The sequence below is a fragment of the Trachinotus anak genome, unplaced genomic scaffold (genome assembly GCF_046630095.1).
Source record: "Trachinotus anak isolate AG129_WGS33_773 ecotype Australia unplaced genomic scaffold, CSIRO_AGI_Tana_v1 ptg000008l, whole genome shotgun sequence".
In the NCBI taxonomy this organism is placed as follows: domain Eukaryota; kingdom Metazoa; phylum Chordata; class Actinopteri; order Carangiformes; family Carangidae; genus Trachinotus; species Trachinotus anak.
The window spans coordinates 8,030,029-8,044,625 of record NW_027273859.1 but is presented as its reverse complement, the minus strand read 5'-3'; the positions used below and the strand labels follow the sequence as shown (position 1 = coordinate 8,044,625).

Genomic DNA, 14,597 nt, shown 5'->3' with positions numbered 1-14,597 from the left:
CACTTGTTAATTTGACATAAGGATCTTGACACAATATTACCCTGTGGCAGACATAAATGAATCTGAATTTCTTACCTTCATTATTCCAAAGCACATTTTAATTAGAATATTCAGTCAGCCGTAACAGATTTTAATGCTCTCTGCCTCTCAACCATTCAACATATTTATTAGCCTTAACATGGCCCTGGTCTGTATGTCTCTACTCTCTGTTCTGCCACTGCTACAAGTACTAGTATAGTGTCCTAATATTTTTTCTTTAACACTTCCAAAAACATGTAATTGATTTTTAAAGGTCCCGATCTTCAATTTCTCTGTCGGTGCAGAGCAAATGTATTTATGTGTGATACTTGCTTTAACTTGAGAAATTGAGCTACTCATATTTTGTATTAATTTTGGTCAAGTCAAAGATATTGTGTACAAACGCTGACACAACTCAGTGGCACAGCTTTAACCCTTGGCTTTAGGACAGTTCGATCCAATCAATTAAAACTTAACATAAGAAACTGGATTGTGTCGGTCAGAAGTATCTGTATGGCTGATAGTGACCCCTGGTGGCCAGTGTACTACATATACTCAGATAAAATATGTTAGTTATTGTGAGAAAGAAAACATTCAGTAATTTTATCCAGTATTTTTCTATTTTCTATTTAACCACACTGCCAAATATTAGTTATTAGCCACTGGTAATTAAAAAGTATGTTCAAATGATGTTTAATCCTTTACTTACAAACATTCCTCTCTAAAGATTTAATATGCACGTTTTCTGTATTATAACACCAGGACGGAAGACCACCTTTACATGTTGCAGGTTGCATGTAAAGATACACACAGCCATGTTTCTCACTGTTCATTAGCACACACACTCTGCCTGTGGCGTCTGTGTGAATCTGGTCGAAAGGTTGACAGTTACATAGACCCACAAGTCCTTGATTTGACCCAAAACTTTTTTGAGGTGTGGTGGCACCCCCAGAATAACCAGGAAGTCAAACAGCCTTCATGTCAGGTAAGTGTGCAAACCAACCACTACTGTTGAGCAGAACAAGTTCAATTGGATTAACTCACATGCAGAGACTGTAAAGAAAAGGAAGCGAGGCTCCTCCTCAACCTCTGTGTCTGCGTCAAACAAATACCATGACTAGACAAGTGATTAAAATAAACTTTATTTTGTGAAACATATTTGGTTAAACTCACTTCGGGTAGGCTTCTCACTTCACACAGGTGTGTTGTGGTGAGGCAAAATATACTTATGGTCGTCATAAATCATTTGGCATAATATTGTGTTTTCTTTAAGTTGATATTAACAGTTCAGAAGGCCACTTAATACACTTTACAGGACTGCCAATGGTGGACGTTTACATCAATAAACACACAATAAACCACAAGTATAGCCGTTTTCTTTTTCTTGTCAAAAATACCACAAAATTAAAAGCATTCCTGGTGGCAGCGGCACACCAAAAACATTTGAAACCATTAAAATCTGTATTTTTGACTTGAGAGCCTTCAGATATTTGGTGACAGAGCTGATCTGAAAGCACTCAAGTTAAAAGTTTATGAAAGTTGATTTATGAAAGAAAACTTATTTTAAAAATGATTTTTTGGCACACCTCCACAGTAAAGGCATTCTTATTTTTACATGAAGGAAAGTGCTTTGTTTATATCCTGATATTCACTTTACAACGCTTAGAATTAGGATTTATCACTTGTTAGTTTAGAACAGTTTTTAAACTACTATGAACTCTGGCTCAGAACATTTTTCTGAGATACAGTTTTCATTGATATGTTGATGCAGAAACTTGCCCATGTTTTGCCGATGCCCTCACTGTGCCGGCTCTAATCTCTTGGCAGGTGATGTCATTTTCTTCTGTTGAAAGCCTGGACAGAGAGGTGACCGTGTGTTACTTCAAAACATTTATATTTCAGCCCAATAGAGAAAAAAAAAGATGGAGAAATCTGGAAGTGCAAACCTGAATCTGTAAGGGTTAATTGATTCAATTCTTCTTCCAGTTGCTCAGCGGTAATGTTGAGCTGGCTGTAAGGTACAGCCGGGAGAGAAGCGAGCAGGTCGTTACCTGGGAGGCTCAGCTCCCCAGAGGGTCGCAGAGGGTTTGTTGGAACTTCAGGTAAACCTGAGATGGAATCTGGCTTTGACTCATCCAGCAAAGATTTCAGTTCTTCCTCCAACTCATCTATGTCTTCATCTACAGAAATAAATATGACAAACTTAGCTCTCACTGATACAAATTTATACAATACACTGTATAAAATACATGTCAGTAACAGATTGGCATACCTGCGCTGGTCACACCACTGGATATAGTTTGATTCACCTCATCTTGGGTGTCACATAACTGGTGAAAAGATAGGAAAGATAGATTGAATCTTACACTTAAGCATCTTAAATAAAATAAGAAAATACACAAGTGATTGTCTTCAAATAAACAGCTACCTCCTGGATTTGATCCACAAGGTTCTCGGCACGTTCCACAGTCGCATCCTTGAGAGACAGTCTGAGGGCAGACACTCCAGCCTGATATGCTTGCATAACCTACAGACGTGTTCAGCACAAACTTTAAATACTGACAACAAACTTATAGACAACCTTCACAGACAGACTTGTTGATAGAGGGAGGTTTGTTACCATCTTATCAGTCTGTGACTGGGCTATTCTGTCCAGGATTCCTCTGATGGTCTCCAGTTTGGCAAACAAGTTGTCTGCTCTCTTTTCTACCCTCTTGCGGCCTCTCAAACACCTCAGTGCCTGTGGAGCAGAGAGTGATATAACCAGCTGAACTACCTGCTATGGGATACTCGGTATAAAATGTTTTTTTTTTTTTTACAGTTAACATTAGTAGTAACCTGTGATTTCTTCCCTTCTGACAACAGAAGCTTTGCCTCCTCTCTGCACCTGCACAAAGATAATGTAAAGCAATTTTTGCAATAATTAAAATCTTGCAGTGCAATCCATCTGGCCTGAATAATACTCCAATGCCTGGCAATACACTACCGTTCAAAAGTTTGGGGTCACTTAGAAATGTCCTTATTTTTGAAATAAAAGCACTGTTTTTTCAATGAAGATAACATTAAACTAATCAGAAATACACTCCATACATTGTTAATGTGGTAGATGACTATTCTAGCTGCAAACGTCTGGTTTTTAATGCAATATCTACATAGGTGTATAGAGGCCCATTTCCAGCAACCATCACTCCAGTGTTCTAATGGTACATTGTGTTTGCTAATTGCATTAGAAGGCTAATGGATGATTAGAAAACCCTTGAAAACCCTGGTGCAATTATGTTAGCACAGCTGAAAACAGTTTTGCTGGTTAGAGAAGCTATAAAACTGACCTTCCTTTGAGCTAGTTGAGAATCTGGAGCATCACATTTGTGGGTTCGATTAAACTCTCAAAATGGCCAGAAAAAGAGAACTTTCATGTGAAACTCGACAGTCTCTTCTTGTTCTTAGAAATGAAGGCTATTCCATGTGAGAAATTGCCAAGAAACTGAAGATTTCCTACAACGGTGTGTACTACTCCCTTCAGAGAACAGCACAAACAGGCTCTAACCAGAGTAGAAAGAGAAGTGGGAGGCCCCGCTGCACAACTGAGCAAGAAGACAAGTACATTAGAGTCTCTAGTTTGAGAAATAGACGCCTCACAGGTCCTCAACTGGCAGCTTCATTAAATAGTACCCGCAAAACGCCAGTGTCAACGTCTACAGTGAAGAGGCGACTCCGGGATGCTGGCCTTCAGGGCAGAGTGGCAAAGAAGAAGCCATATCTGAGACTGGCCAATAAAAGGAAAAGATTAATATGGGCAAAAGAACACAGACATTGGACAGAAGAAGATTGGAAAAAAGTGTTATGGACAGACGAATCGAAGTTTGAGGTGTTTGGATCACACAGAAGAACATTTGTGAGATGCAGAACAACTGAAAAGATGCTGGAAGAGTGCCTGACGCCATCTGTCAAGCATAGTGGAGGTAACGTGACGGTCTGGGGTTGCTTTGGTGCTGGTAAAGTGGGAGATTTGTACAAGGTAAAAGGGATTCTGAATAAGGAAGGCTATCACTCCATTTTGCAACGCCATGCCATACCCTGTGGACAGCGCTTGATTGGAGCCAATTTCCTCCAACAACAGGACAATGACCCAAAGCACACCTCCAGATTATACAAGAACTATTTAGGGAAGAAGCAGGCAGCTGGTATTCTATCTGTAATGGAGTGGCCAGTGCAGTCACCAGATCTCCACCCCACTGAGCTGTTGTGGGAGCAGCTTGACCGTATGGTACGCAAGAAGTGCCCATCAAGCCAATCCAACTTGTGGGAGGGGCTTCTGGAAGCGTGGGGTGAAATTTCTCCAGATTACCTCAACAAATTAACAGCTAGAATGCCAAAGGTCTGCAATGCTGTAATTGCTGCAAATGGAGCATTCTTTGACGAAAGCAAAGTTTGAAGGAGAAAATTATTATTTCAAATAAAAATCATTATTTCTAACCTTGTCAATGTCTTGACTATATTTTCTATTCATTTTGCAGCTCATTTGATAAATAAAAGTGTGAGTTTTCATGGAAAACACAAAATTGTCTGGGTGACCCCAAACTTTTGAACGGTAGTGTAGATGAGTCAGGAATCAAGTTGCTCACAAACCACTGGTTATTTCAGATCAGGAGCAATTTAATTCTGACTATATCATATACCCAAAATGTTATTCTCTATAATAATAATAATAATAATAATATGATATGTTGAATCCAGACTTGATCTGACCTTTTACAAGCACAACATCATGGATTTTGCTAAAACTGAAAATTCTACTTGAAGCTCATATTTGAGTTGATATACTTGTCAGCCTCCAGGCCCAGTTTCTCCACACGCTCTCCCAGCAGCTTCTCACTGCGCTGCAGCTGGTAGATGCCAATATCCACATCACTGACTGGAGAGACACGGTCCTGCCCGGGCTGACAAAACTTAACGATCTAGGAAGAAAACACAGAAAGACAGTAAGATTACCAGCATAAGATGCCTCTACAGACTATGAAGGAACAGTTCGTGGACTGGTAGGTTACACTTCACCTTCTCGCCTTCGTGCAATGAAACCATGACTTGTTTGTCCCTCTGCAGCTGCAGGAGAGCCATGCACATGGTGCTCTCATCAGCACAGACATCAGAGGAGAGAGTACAGAGCTCTTGAAATGACAGGATTGAGCGGCTTGCATATTCACTGTTCCTGTAGACCCTGAGTAATTCTGTTGCTTTCTCCTGAAAAAAACAAAAACAAAACATAACGTTGAATACAGCAACTTCCATCCATCACAGCTTTAATGGTTTTCAAAGGCTGAGACTGAGGACATCCCCTCGCAAAAACCTTGAGAAGGCGCTACCTCACCCCACCTTAGTTTACTTGCTTTGTTTCGCTCAATTCCTGGATGACTATGGGATCATGATTATGTAATATGATCTCATTGATACTCAATGAGAGATAGCCTCACACTGCTGTTTGCATAACTTGACAATAAACCAAATAAATAAAAATGGTGTGCCCTCAGGCTTTTATTAGTTTCTGACTCTGCAAAAGTGGGGAAAAAAACAGTACAATTTCCCCTAACAACTGTGTCTCTGAACTATCTCTTTTACTAAATAACACACATTTAGGCCAATTTAAGTAATCTCCTTTTGATAACTAATGCAATAATTTATAATACCCCCCCCCCCCCCCCCCCCCCCACCCCCGGTGAAGCCCGCCTGCCACTTTGAAAACCTCTGGTTAGTTATAACACCAGAGGAAGGGAAAGAGAAACCATTCAGCAGAATACCTGCGGTGATGCACAAATCACGGGGGCTCTGGTATCATGAATGCATCTGAATTAGACCCCTGTGAGACACTGAGCTTGACAAACCTTCACTAGTTCAATTACAACGAATGACTCCTCCAAGGGGACCCTGCTGCTTCCCAGCAGAGTGGAGAAGGTCCATTTCAGAGGCTTCACCAGAAGCAGGCCGACACCCCAGGACAGCCAGCCGCAGTCCACGTTGGCAGCGAACTCTGACTCCCTCTGGATCTTCCCACATCTGGCAGAAGCGCAAACACAGGCAATGTAAGCAGACCGACCCCGACAGAGAGGAGCAGTCGGCAGTGACGGCGCAGACACAGCAGTTACCTGGCCATGGACTGGAGGACCGTCGCCAAGCCCAGCGGCGATTTCTCTTTCCTCTTAAAGGTGTTGTTGAGCTCCTGCAGATTGACGCACACAGTGCCGCGCTCCGTGCAGCTCTTTGCGATCAGAGCCGTCCAGAAGTCCATCTTACTGTCCCAGTCCGTCGTGTTGACATCTCGGTTCTCCTTGAAGTCGGAGAACATAAAATTCATCCGCTCGTCATCGTCCCAGTCGGGCGGCAGGGTCATCTCGGAGGAGTTAGACATTTACAAAACCCGAAGCTAAACTTGAGCTAAGCCCGTGTTATCGACCAAGCGGGCAGGTCTATCGTTAGCTAGTTTACAACCGCGTTCACGGTATGTTAGCTAGCAACATCCACCTCCAGCCCCCACTTCAACTAGAAATAAATATCACAACTGGACGTTAAGCAGCGTCTAAGCTCAGGTACCGTGTGTTGAAGCAGAGCTCAGAGCAGCAGCTCCCCTGTCACCGCCCGCTGTCAGAGCAGGTCCTCACTTCACCATGATGCATGAAACTTGGCTAACACGGGCTAACGATCCACAACAACAACAACAGACGCGGGTGCGCGTTTTACAACCTAGAGCCGCGCGAGAGAGCGGCGCCGTCTGTTCCTGAGTGCGAATATGTTAGCTCCTCCCACACGGACACTCCGGAAGCCAAATCAAGCGCACCCACAGCTCTGTTGGAGAACACTGTGTGTGCGCCCTAAATGCGCATCTACGAGATTTGACCTTTTCTCAAGTCTTCTTCCATTGGTTTTCCGCTCCTCTTCTTCTTTCGTCACTATTTTTTGTAACTTAAATTGACTGATATACCATCATCATCATCATCATCATCATCATCCTTTGGGACTAACTTGTACTGCATTACAAGAGAAACTTATTAGGCTGCAGCTGTTGAATTTTTTGGTTGTCATGTTTTTGTTTTTTGCTTGTTAGATTGTTTTTTGTTTTTCTTTAAAAAAGCAATTGTGAAAACATAGAGCATAGAACACACATTTTTTTTTTAGGGGCCATAGACAGGATTTAATTATACACCCTTCCCACCCAACCTGTCATGTGCAAATTTGCACAGCAACAATTAAATACAGTTTTTTTTAATAAAAAAAAATCTAACTTAAATATAGGTTCTCTCATCTTGTCATAGTTTCCACAAACTCCCAATTTTTGTAAAACACCTCCAAAACTAGTTATCAATTATAGTCCCCGAATATACCAGAGTGCCCCCAAATTATTTCTCATTTCCCACTTTCCCAAAAAAATGGCACTGTTAAGAACTGAAACAACATTTTAAGATTTGGGCAATTTCACAAAATCAGGGAGATATGTCTTTAAAAACTTAAATTCAAAAGAACATAAACAGAGCAAGACTTCAGTAGGTATACATTTTTGATTAATGTTAGGGCCCCTTGTTTAGTTTGCTCATGTCTCAGGCTGGCTCTGCATGACCCCAAGTTATTATTGCAGAACAAAAATTATATCCAAAACAGAGGGAGGATATCAAGGATATCTCATGTAAAGATAAACACAATCAAGGATTTAAAGTATTGCAATGGTAAGTATTGCTTGTTTCAAATAGTTATATCATTTGTCATGCAAAATGCTACACAGAGAAACTACACCGTGTAACTTACAAAACCTCCATAGTTTTACAGTCATTTATAATTTCCAGTCTCGTCCAGTGGATAATTCAGAAGATACACACATGCACGTCATTTTAACATTAGTAAAGTACAACTTACAACATAATACTTTCAAAACATATTTGGCCTAGACCTGTGGCTGGCAGAACAGAAGCAGTGATGCAACAGGTGCATGACACTTATGTTGGCATGTTACTGATGCTGTATATGATCACATCATTTCATTCAGATGTTAAGGGATAGTGCATAAAAGGGATTAATAATTTAATTAGTTGCCTTGCTTAAAACATCAGGTGAAACAGCGGATCTTTAGTTACATGGCTTAAACATTTTGCAGTCTTTCGTTTATTTGGCACATTTTGCTAAATGCTCAGAGACGCCTCCTTTCTCTCTGACTGTCACATGTCTACTTGGCACTGAGATCCACCACCAGGTGCTGGTAGGCCAGGGTGTTCCCTTTGAAGCTGGCAGCCAGCAGAATGTCCTTGTTGTCAACGGATACCAAGCTGAACGACCGTGGGGCTCTCATGTTGAGCTCCTGGAAGGGCTGAAAGCGCTGAGTGAGGTCATCCCACAGGTATACTCTGGAGAAGGAGAAATCACTTCCAAGAATGAGGTACTGGCGGAGCCCCACTGTGAAAGGATACACTACCATTGAGCCACGAGACGGGAGAGTCTGGATCTCTATGAAACGCTGCCCTTCCCAGCGGAGGATCTTAGAGTCACCGATGAAGCGTGTGAGGCAAAGGTAAAGAACTTTCCTCACCCAGAAGTGCTTAACCATCTGCACGTCGGCCAGCTCGGTGATTTGGGAGAAGAACGCAAACTGCTTCTGGCTTCGGCTCCACTGGTAAACTATCGGCGGTTGAGAGGCGCTGGAGAGGATGAGGTGAGGCTTTCCCCCAACATCAAGGAACTCCACATGGGTGTCCCGATGCCAGGGATGGAGGGACTGGTGGGAGTAGAAACCATTGCTGTTCCAGCGATAAATGCTGGTGGAGCCTGCCTTGGAGCTGTCTGCTACTATAAAGTACCACTCTCCATCCAGCTGGAAGGTCTCCACAAAGTTGGGCTTCCTCACTCGAGTGGTGTCTATGTCTTGGATCTTTACAAAGCGCAGTGGGTCCTCTTCCCACCTGTGATAACATGAACGTTGGCATATTATTCCTAAAGCTTTACACAATTAAAGGAATAGCTCGACATTTAGGGAAACATTGCTTATTTGCTTTATAGTTGAGTCTTAGATGAGAAGATTGACACCACTCTCACATTTGTGCCATAAAGATGAAGCTAGGACCAGCAGCCAGTTAGCATAGCTTAGCATCAAGTGAAAAAAAAGAGGGCAACTGCACTAGGTCAAGAAATAGTCTAGCACATAACACTTTAGTTTTTGTATGGAGTAAACAAATAAGATGTAACATGTTAATTGTGAGCTTTGGAGGTAGAGGTTTCTCTCTGTTTCCAGTCTTTATGTTTAATTAAGCTAATCACCTGTTAGCTTCAGGTATATATTTGCTGTATTGGTGTGTGAGTGCTATCAGTCTTCTTGTCTAACTCTCAGCAGGAAAGTGAATAGTATTTCCCAAAATGTCGAACTATTTCTTCAAGGCCATGTTGACAACAAGACACTGGCTGTATGCAAGATTAAGTCTCACTTGTAGATGTGAGATCCACCAAAAAGTTGAGCCACAACCATGTAAAGTGTGTTGTTTATCACCACTGGTTTGCAGTAAACAGCTGAGCGAGCTGTAAGATGGACACACAGAAGCCAAAACAAATATCAGGATTACATCTTTTAACATGGTGTCATACACTTTTTATGTCTTCATAGTCTGCAACTTACAGGTAATGTTGTGAAACCTCCTGAAGACCATCTCCACATGATCCCATACATACACGGTGCAGAACCCTGAATCAGGCTGAGCAAAGGCCACAAACTGATCTCCACTGAACTCATAGGACTCCACCGACACAGAGTGGAAAGGGAAGGTTTCATAAACAGCAAAATCTATAGGAAGAAAAGCCAGAGTGGCAGAATTTAGGAACCAAGAACTAATGTCATGACATCTCTAGTTGCTTAATTTTCAGAGGAGACAAAGTAAAACCTGCGCTGATGCAGCTGAAGTCCCGTGGTACGAGATCTTGGATTCTTCGTCCCTGGAATTCAAAGGGACTGGCACAGTAGATGGCAGGAACAGAGGTGTTAGTCTTCTCCATCCAGTCTACCAGCCACTTGATTTTACAGTCACAGCGGAAAGAGTTCCCCCGCAGATCTCTGGGCAACAAGGAGACAAAAGAAAGAATTTGCCAGTTAAATAAGTAGCATAACTTAGCAGAACAGGTAAATAAGTGCATCAACATAGTTTGAATTAGAAACAAACCACACACTCAAGCCAGACAGTTTTGCAGGCGAGTGTGGTAGTCCACTAAACCCTTGGGGACACCCAAGAAAACCAGTGTTTTGTAGTGACAGATTGCAGGGTCAAAGCTCACGGGATGTCAAGTCACTGTTTTGATTTCGGTGTGGGTACACTTACAAATCTGTCAGGATCTCTAAATGTTTGAAGAGATCTCTAGGCAGCTGCTGCAGGTTGTTGTTTGAGAGCGATCTGAAAAAAAGAAGAAGTAGTTATCATTATGTCTGGCTTGTATTGTCTGTAATTGCCAAAGACACTGTCTCCATCTTCTTAGCTGAAGAAAATACTCACAGATGAGTCAGGGATTTGAGTCCTCTAAAGGTATACTTCGAGAAAGCCTGGATGTCATTGTTCTCAATGAACCTGAGAAGAGAAGAAAGCGCTCTTATGACACACAGTGATGCCAAAGACTGAAATTCAGCCAGTGTTATATAATGCCATTCTTGTTTTGAGAGGTGGTTGTGTGGTTTGTGGAGGGTACATTAGGAGTGTGACCGTAAGCAGTCATTATTTCAGTAATAGCAGACCTCTGGTGGAGTTACAATGAAAAGGTGACAGCCTGTCTATCTTAAAAAAAAGCTCTGAGATAGCAACAAACGAAGATGTAACAATATAGAGAAACATTTAACCGTTTTTCATTTGTATTTGATAGATCCTAATCACTTATACAATCAGTGTATTAGCTGCCAAAAATGTAAGAAATTAAATGGTAAAAGCTGAAAGCTCAGAATGAGACACTGAGTGCAGCGTGGTGTTTCAAGGGTCTACGTGTCAGCACCATTTGATCCTGCCCTGTCTTTGCATTGTCTATTGATAGTCGAGGACATACAGCATGTGCAGACTTCCTGGTGGCTGGATATGAGAAAAAAAAAAAAAAAGACTATTAGCATTCACAGCTGGTAGCAGCTGTGGTGGCAGTGATGCAGAGAGAGCTGATGGCTGGGCTTCTGCCAGAGCTACTCACTGCACACTCCAAGCCATCAGCTAACTACTTTCTAAAGCCCATCAATTCAAAAAATGGTATATGCAGCTTTATCAGACTACAGATGCAGTGTGCCCGCTGTTGTGGGAGGATTTATTTTTCAGTTTTACTTTTGGCATTCCGCCATACTGCAGAGTCCAATCCGGAAATCTTATAGTGCAGCCTTGAGGCAGGTTAATTTTATTAACTTTATGGATGAATAAACCTGCCTAGACTTACTGTAACTAATCATGTAAAGAATACATGTCAGGAAACAAGACTGATAATAGCTCAGCCCCTTGCTTTAAAGCAAATCTAACTTACTTACTCAGGTAATTATAGTGAGCTGTAATGGTGCTTGCTAAACCATTATGACAATATATTATATAATGACAATATAATAAAATTATTAATAATAATATTTACTAAAAAATAATGGCACAAGAAGAGAAGAGTCACAGTCAGAAAACAGACTCAGTAATGTCACACACACGTTTTTCCAACATTAGCTCATTAGCTGCTGGTCATACCAGACCAAGCTAGGCTGTAGCAGCAAACCCCCTGAGAGTATTGACCTCAGTCAGGCTAATGAATCTAACTTTCGATTTGTAAGAGGAAGAAGGTGATGTTTTAAAAAGTTACATAGACTCACTTTAAAGCTATTTCTTGAGTAATAGGTAGTTCTTTTGACAGTGCATATATAATAGTACATTTTATTTTAATATTCTCAAAAATCAAATACACCACAACATTGTAAGTTACTGTCTTGAAATCATTTTTAAGTAGTAGTATTATGAATTAAGTGACATAAAGTCGGACACTCACAGATACTGCAGGTGAGACAGGCCAGCAAAGGCATCATCAGCAACTGTGGTGAATGTGTTGGAGTTCAGGAGCCTGTAGAAAGGAGGCAGCAGTGAACCAGTCGTAATGGTAATATGCATGTGTCCTGCTGAAGTTATAGGCAAACATCTAAACAACTGATTCTGATTCTTTTGGATTGTTTTTAGATGCTTTATAAATAAGTGAATAACCTGCAATGATAAAAAAAAATAAATTGTGGTCTCACTAACATAAACCATTCTCAGTATAAACCGATAACTGTAAGGTTACAGTTCTGAACAATGAGATAAATAAGTTTCAAATATAAACAAACACACACAGACCTACACATGAACACACCCTCATGATTGCATCTGAGGAGATAAACAGCCCTTTGTCTCGCAGAGCACAACTGAAGGGAGTCAGTCATTGGCAATGACACTGATACAGAGCCACTTTACACTTATTACTGCTATGTCACCACTGTTTTCAATAACCATTCATTTCTAGTAGCTCAAGTACGTTCATTGTCACTGCAAAACAAAAGATGTCTGAGTGTATCAGCTGCATGAAAACATACCTGTGATATAAGTGTTGTGTCTGTATTTTCAAATAGGGACAACCTAACTGGCTCTGGGAGAGAGACTGAATCAAAAGTTTAGGATGTTTTACAGTTGTACTAATGCTCTGTTTGGTGGGGGGCAGCACTCACAGGAACTGCAGCAGGTGAAGGTGGGAGAAAGCTCCCTCTGGGATAGTAGTGAAGGCTGCATTCACCATGGTCCTGTTCAGACAAAAACAACAGCAGTTCTCATCACATGTATTTTTGTAGATGTTAAAATGCAGATTACACAGGCAGTGCCAAAGCTTAGAAGTGTGACGTCATGTGTTCAATGGGAGAAAATGTCTTGTTCCCGACATAAACCATGTCATTTGTATTCCTTCTGAAGTCCTTCCTGTCTCTGCACACGTCTGTCCTTGCAGTTTAGATATCAAGGAGGGCTAAATGTTTTAAAAAAGTAGGGCACACAACTTCCATCTTCACGTCTTTACTTCTTCTCCATTGTGAAATGAGGCCACCTCCACCAGCCTGTGCTCTTGAATTCCCTTGACTGTTTAATCTCAATATTCAATGCAGAGGCGATGGGGAGGTCAATATGAGATGAAAGCAAGCATCTTGACATGACCTCCCCTCTGCCGTCAAATGCTAAGCTTTCCATTTCATTATATTTACTATTAATTGAATGTATCTCTGTCCTCTCTTCAAGATTAAATCTCTCAGAGGAGAAGCAGGTCTCCTGCAGCAAGATAAGGAATCTATTGTTAGTATTCTTCCCTGGAGCTCGACAGGATTCTACTGCTCCTTCAACTAAGTTCAGCAAACAGCAGAGGGACATTTTTTTATTATGATCATTATGTAATGCTGGCTGGTATACATCTTTCAGGTGATGCCAACACACACTGCATCAAGAAAACATCAACAGTAAACGCACCTATATTCACTTTTAGGTGAGAGGTAGGGATTTTATGCATCATTACATAATGGAGGGTGACATCAGTGATGTAGCCATCTGTACCAGCCTGCAGACTGCTGAGACTTTATACAGGATATGGTTAAGATAAGATGATTTTTGGTGGGTGAAAGGGACAAACATGAATTTTTGACTCACAGAGAGATGATTCCAGGAGGGAAGCTCTTGGGGATAGCCTTGGTATCCACACAGAAGGCACTGTCTTTGGTACAGGAGCAGGTCGAAGGACAGCGGGGTATCTTAGGAGCTCTCCTGCCGTCTGATTCCCTTGGCAGGCAGAGACACAGAAACAGGAGAGACAAGCAGATCAGCCTGAGCCATCTCGCTCCGAGCTCCAACATCCTTAGACCGGAGGAAACTGAAGCTGTGTGAGTGAGCTTCTTGAAGTTTCTCCTCAGTGGCTAGTGGTTTGGTGAGAGGCGATGGTCAGCCTGCCTACAACCCCAGCAGTTCCAATAATGCTGAGCGCAGAGTTGAGAGAGAGAGAGAGAGATAGGGACTGAGTGAGAGAGAAAGGAAGGGAGGGAGGAGAGAGAGTAAGGGTATTCCCTGTGTATCCTCGGTGGGTGTGGGTGCTCTGCAGCTTCCCTGGATCTGTGCAATCTCTCCCTGTCTCTGTCAGGAGCTGCTGCCAGATTGCACACTGCAGGAATGAAGAGCAAGGCTGCTTTCTCCGCACCAGGACCTGTGGGCAGCGTCGCTGACAATGAATTATTTACTGTTGCACACGCAGAAAACCTTAAAACAACTGCAGCAGGGAGGGAGGGGAGACGAGGGGGAGGGGGTCACATCAGTACTGATGGAAGATTATGCTGCCAGCAGTCTGCATGTTCTGACGTCTTATCAGGTGTCAAGCTGCTGCAGTCATGACAGCAGACAAGGAAGCATCAAGGATGCAGGGGAAAATGTGTGTTGCATGTGTGTGTGTGTGTGTGTGTGTGTGTGTGTGTTTGTGTTTGTGTTTGTGTGTGTGTGTGTGTGTGTGGGCGGTGTTTATATTCTGGCAGTTTCTTTACAGCAACCAGTGCTGAGATTTTTTTTTGAAGG

At 42.0% G+C, this 14,597-nt stretch overlaps 2 protein-coding genes across 2 annotated transcripts; both read right to left on the bottom strand.

Annotated features, from left to right (window-relative positions):
* Window positions 1–1,144: 1,144 nt before the first annotated feature.
* Window positions 1,145–6,773, bottom strand: chmp7 (charged multivesicular body protein 7). Its single transcript, XM_071482283.1, has 10 exons — window positions 6,159–6,773; window positions 5,898–6,069; window positions 5,074–5,259; window positions 4,843–4,976; window positions 2,857–2,905; window positions 2,639–2,758; window positions 2,447–2,545; window positions 2,291–2,348; window positions 1,965–2,198; window positions 1,145–1,872 (listed from the first exon to the last, which is right to left on the bottom strand). Exons 1-10 carry the CDS (start codon window positions 6,419–6,421, stop codon window positions 1,817–1,819), a joined length of 1,371 nt encoding a protein of 456 aa, XP_071338384.1. The 5' UTR covers window positions 6,422–6,773; the 3' UTR covers window positions 1,145–1,816.
* A 400-nt stretch (window positions 6,774–7,173) lies between these two features.
* On the bottom strand, window positions 7,174–14,040 carry lgi3 (leucine-rich repeat LGI family, member 3). The gene is made up of 9 exons (XM_071482282.1): window positions 13,689–14,040; window positions 12,731–12,802; window positions 12,022–12,093; window positions 10,527–10,598; window positions 10,356–10,427; window positions 9,924–10,093; window positions 9,662–9,826; window positions 9,474–9,564; window positions 7,174–8,954 (listed from the first exon to the last, which is right to left on the bottom strand). Exons 1-9 carry the CDS (start codon window positions 13,889–13,891, stop codon window positions 8,225–8,227), a joined length of 1,647 nt encoding a protein of 548 aa, XP_071338383.1. The 5' UTR covers window positions 13,892–14,040; the 3' UTR covers window positions 7,174–8,224.
* Between the last annotated feature and the right edge of the window lie 557 nt (window positions 14,041–14,597).

What these genes read in the sequence shown, in the direction of transcription:
- chmp7 (XM_071482283.1), bottom strand. Translation starts at nt 6,421, where the DNA reads ATGTCTAACTCCTCCGAGATGACCCTGCCGCCCGACTGGGACGATGAC. An exon ending in CATTGCACGAAGGCGAGAAG is followed by an intron (nt 4,977 to 5,073) that starts GTGAAGTGTAAC and finishes TTTTCTTCCTAG; the next exon opens with ATCGTTAAGTTTTGTCAGCC. An exon ending in CAGAAGGGAAGAAATCACAG is followed by an intron (nt 2,759 to 2,856) that starts GTTACTACTAAT and finishes TCTGCTCCACAG; the next exon opens with GCACTGAGGTGTTTGAGAGG.
- lgi3 (XM_071482282.1), bottom strand. Translation starts at nt 13,891, where the DNA reads ATGTTGGAGCTCGGAGCGAGATGGCTCAGGCTGATCTGCTTGTCTCTC. An exon ending in CTGTCTCACCTGCAGTATCT is followed by an intron (nt 10,599 to 12,021) that starts GTGAGTGTCCGA and finishes TTCTCTTCTCAG; the next exon opens with GTTCATTGAGAACAATGACA. An exon ending in CTCAAATCCCTGACTCATCT is followed by an intron (nt 10,428 to 10,526) that starts GTGAGTATTTTC and finishes TCTTTTTTTCAG; the next exon opens with ATCGCTCTCAAACAACAACC.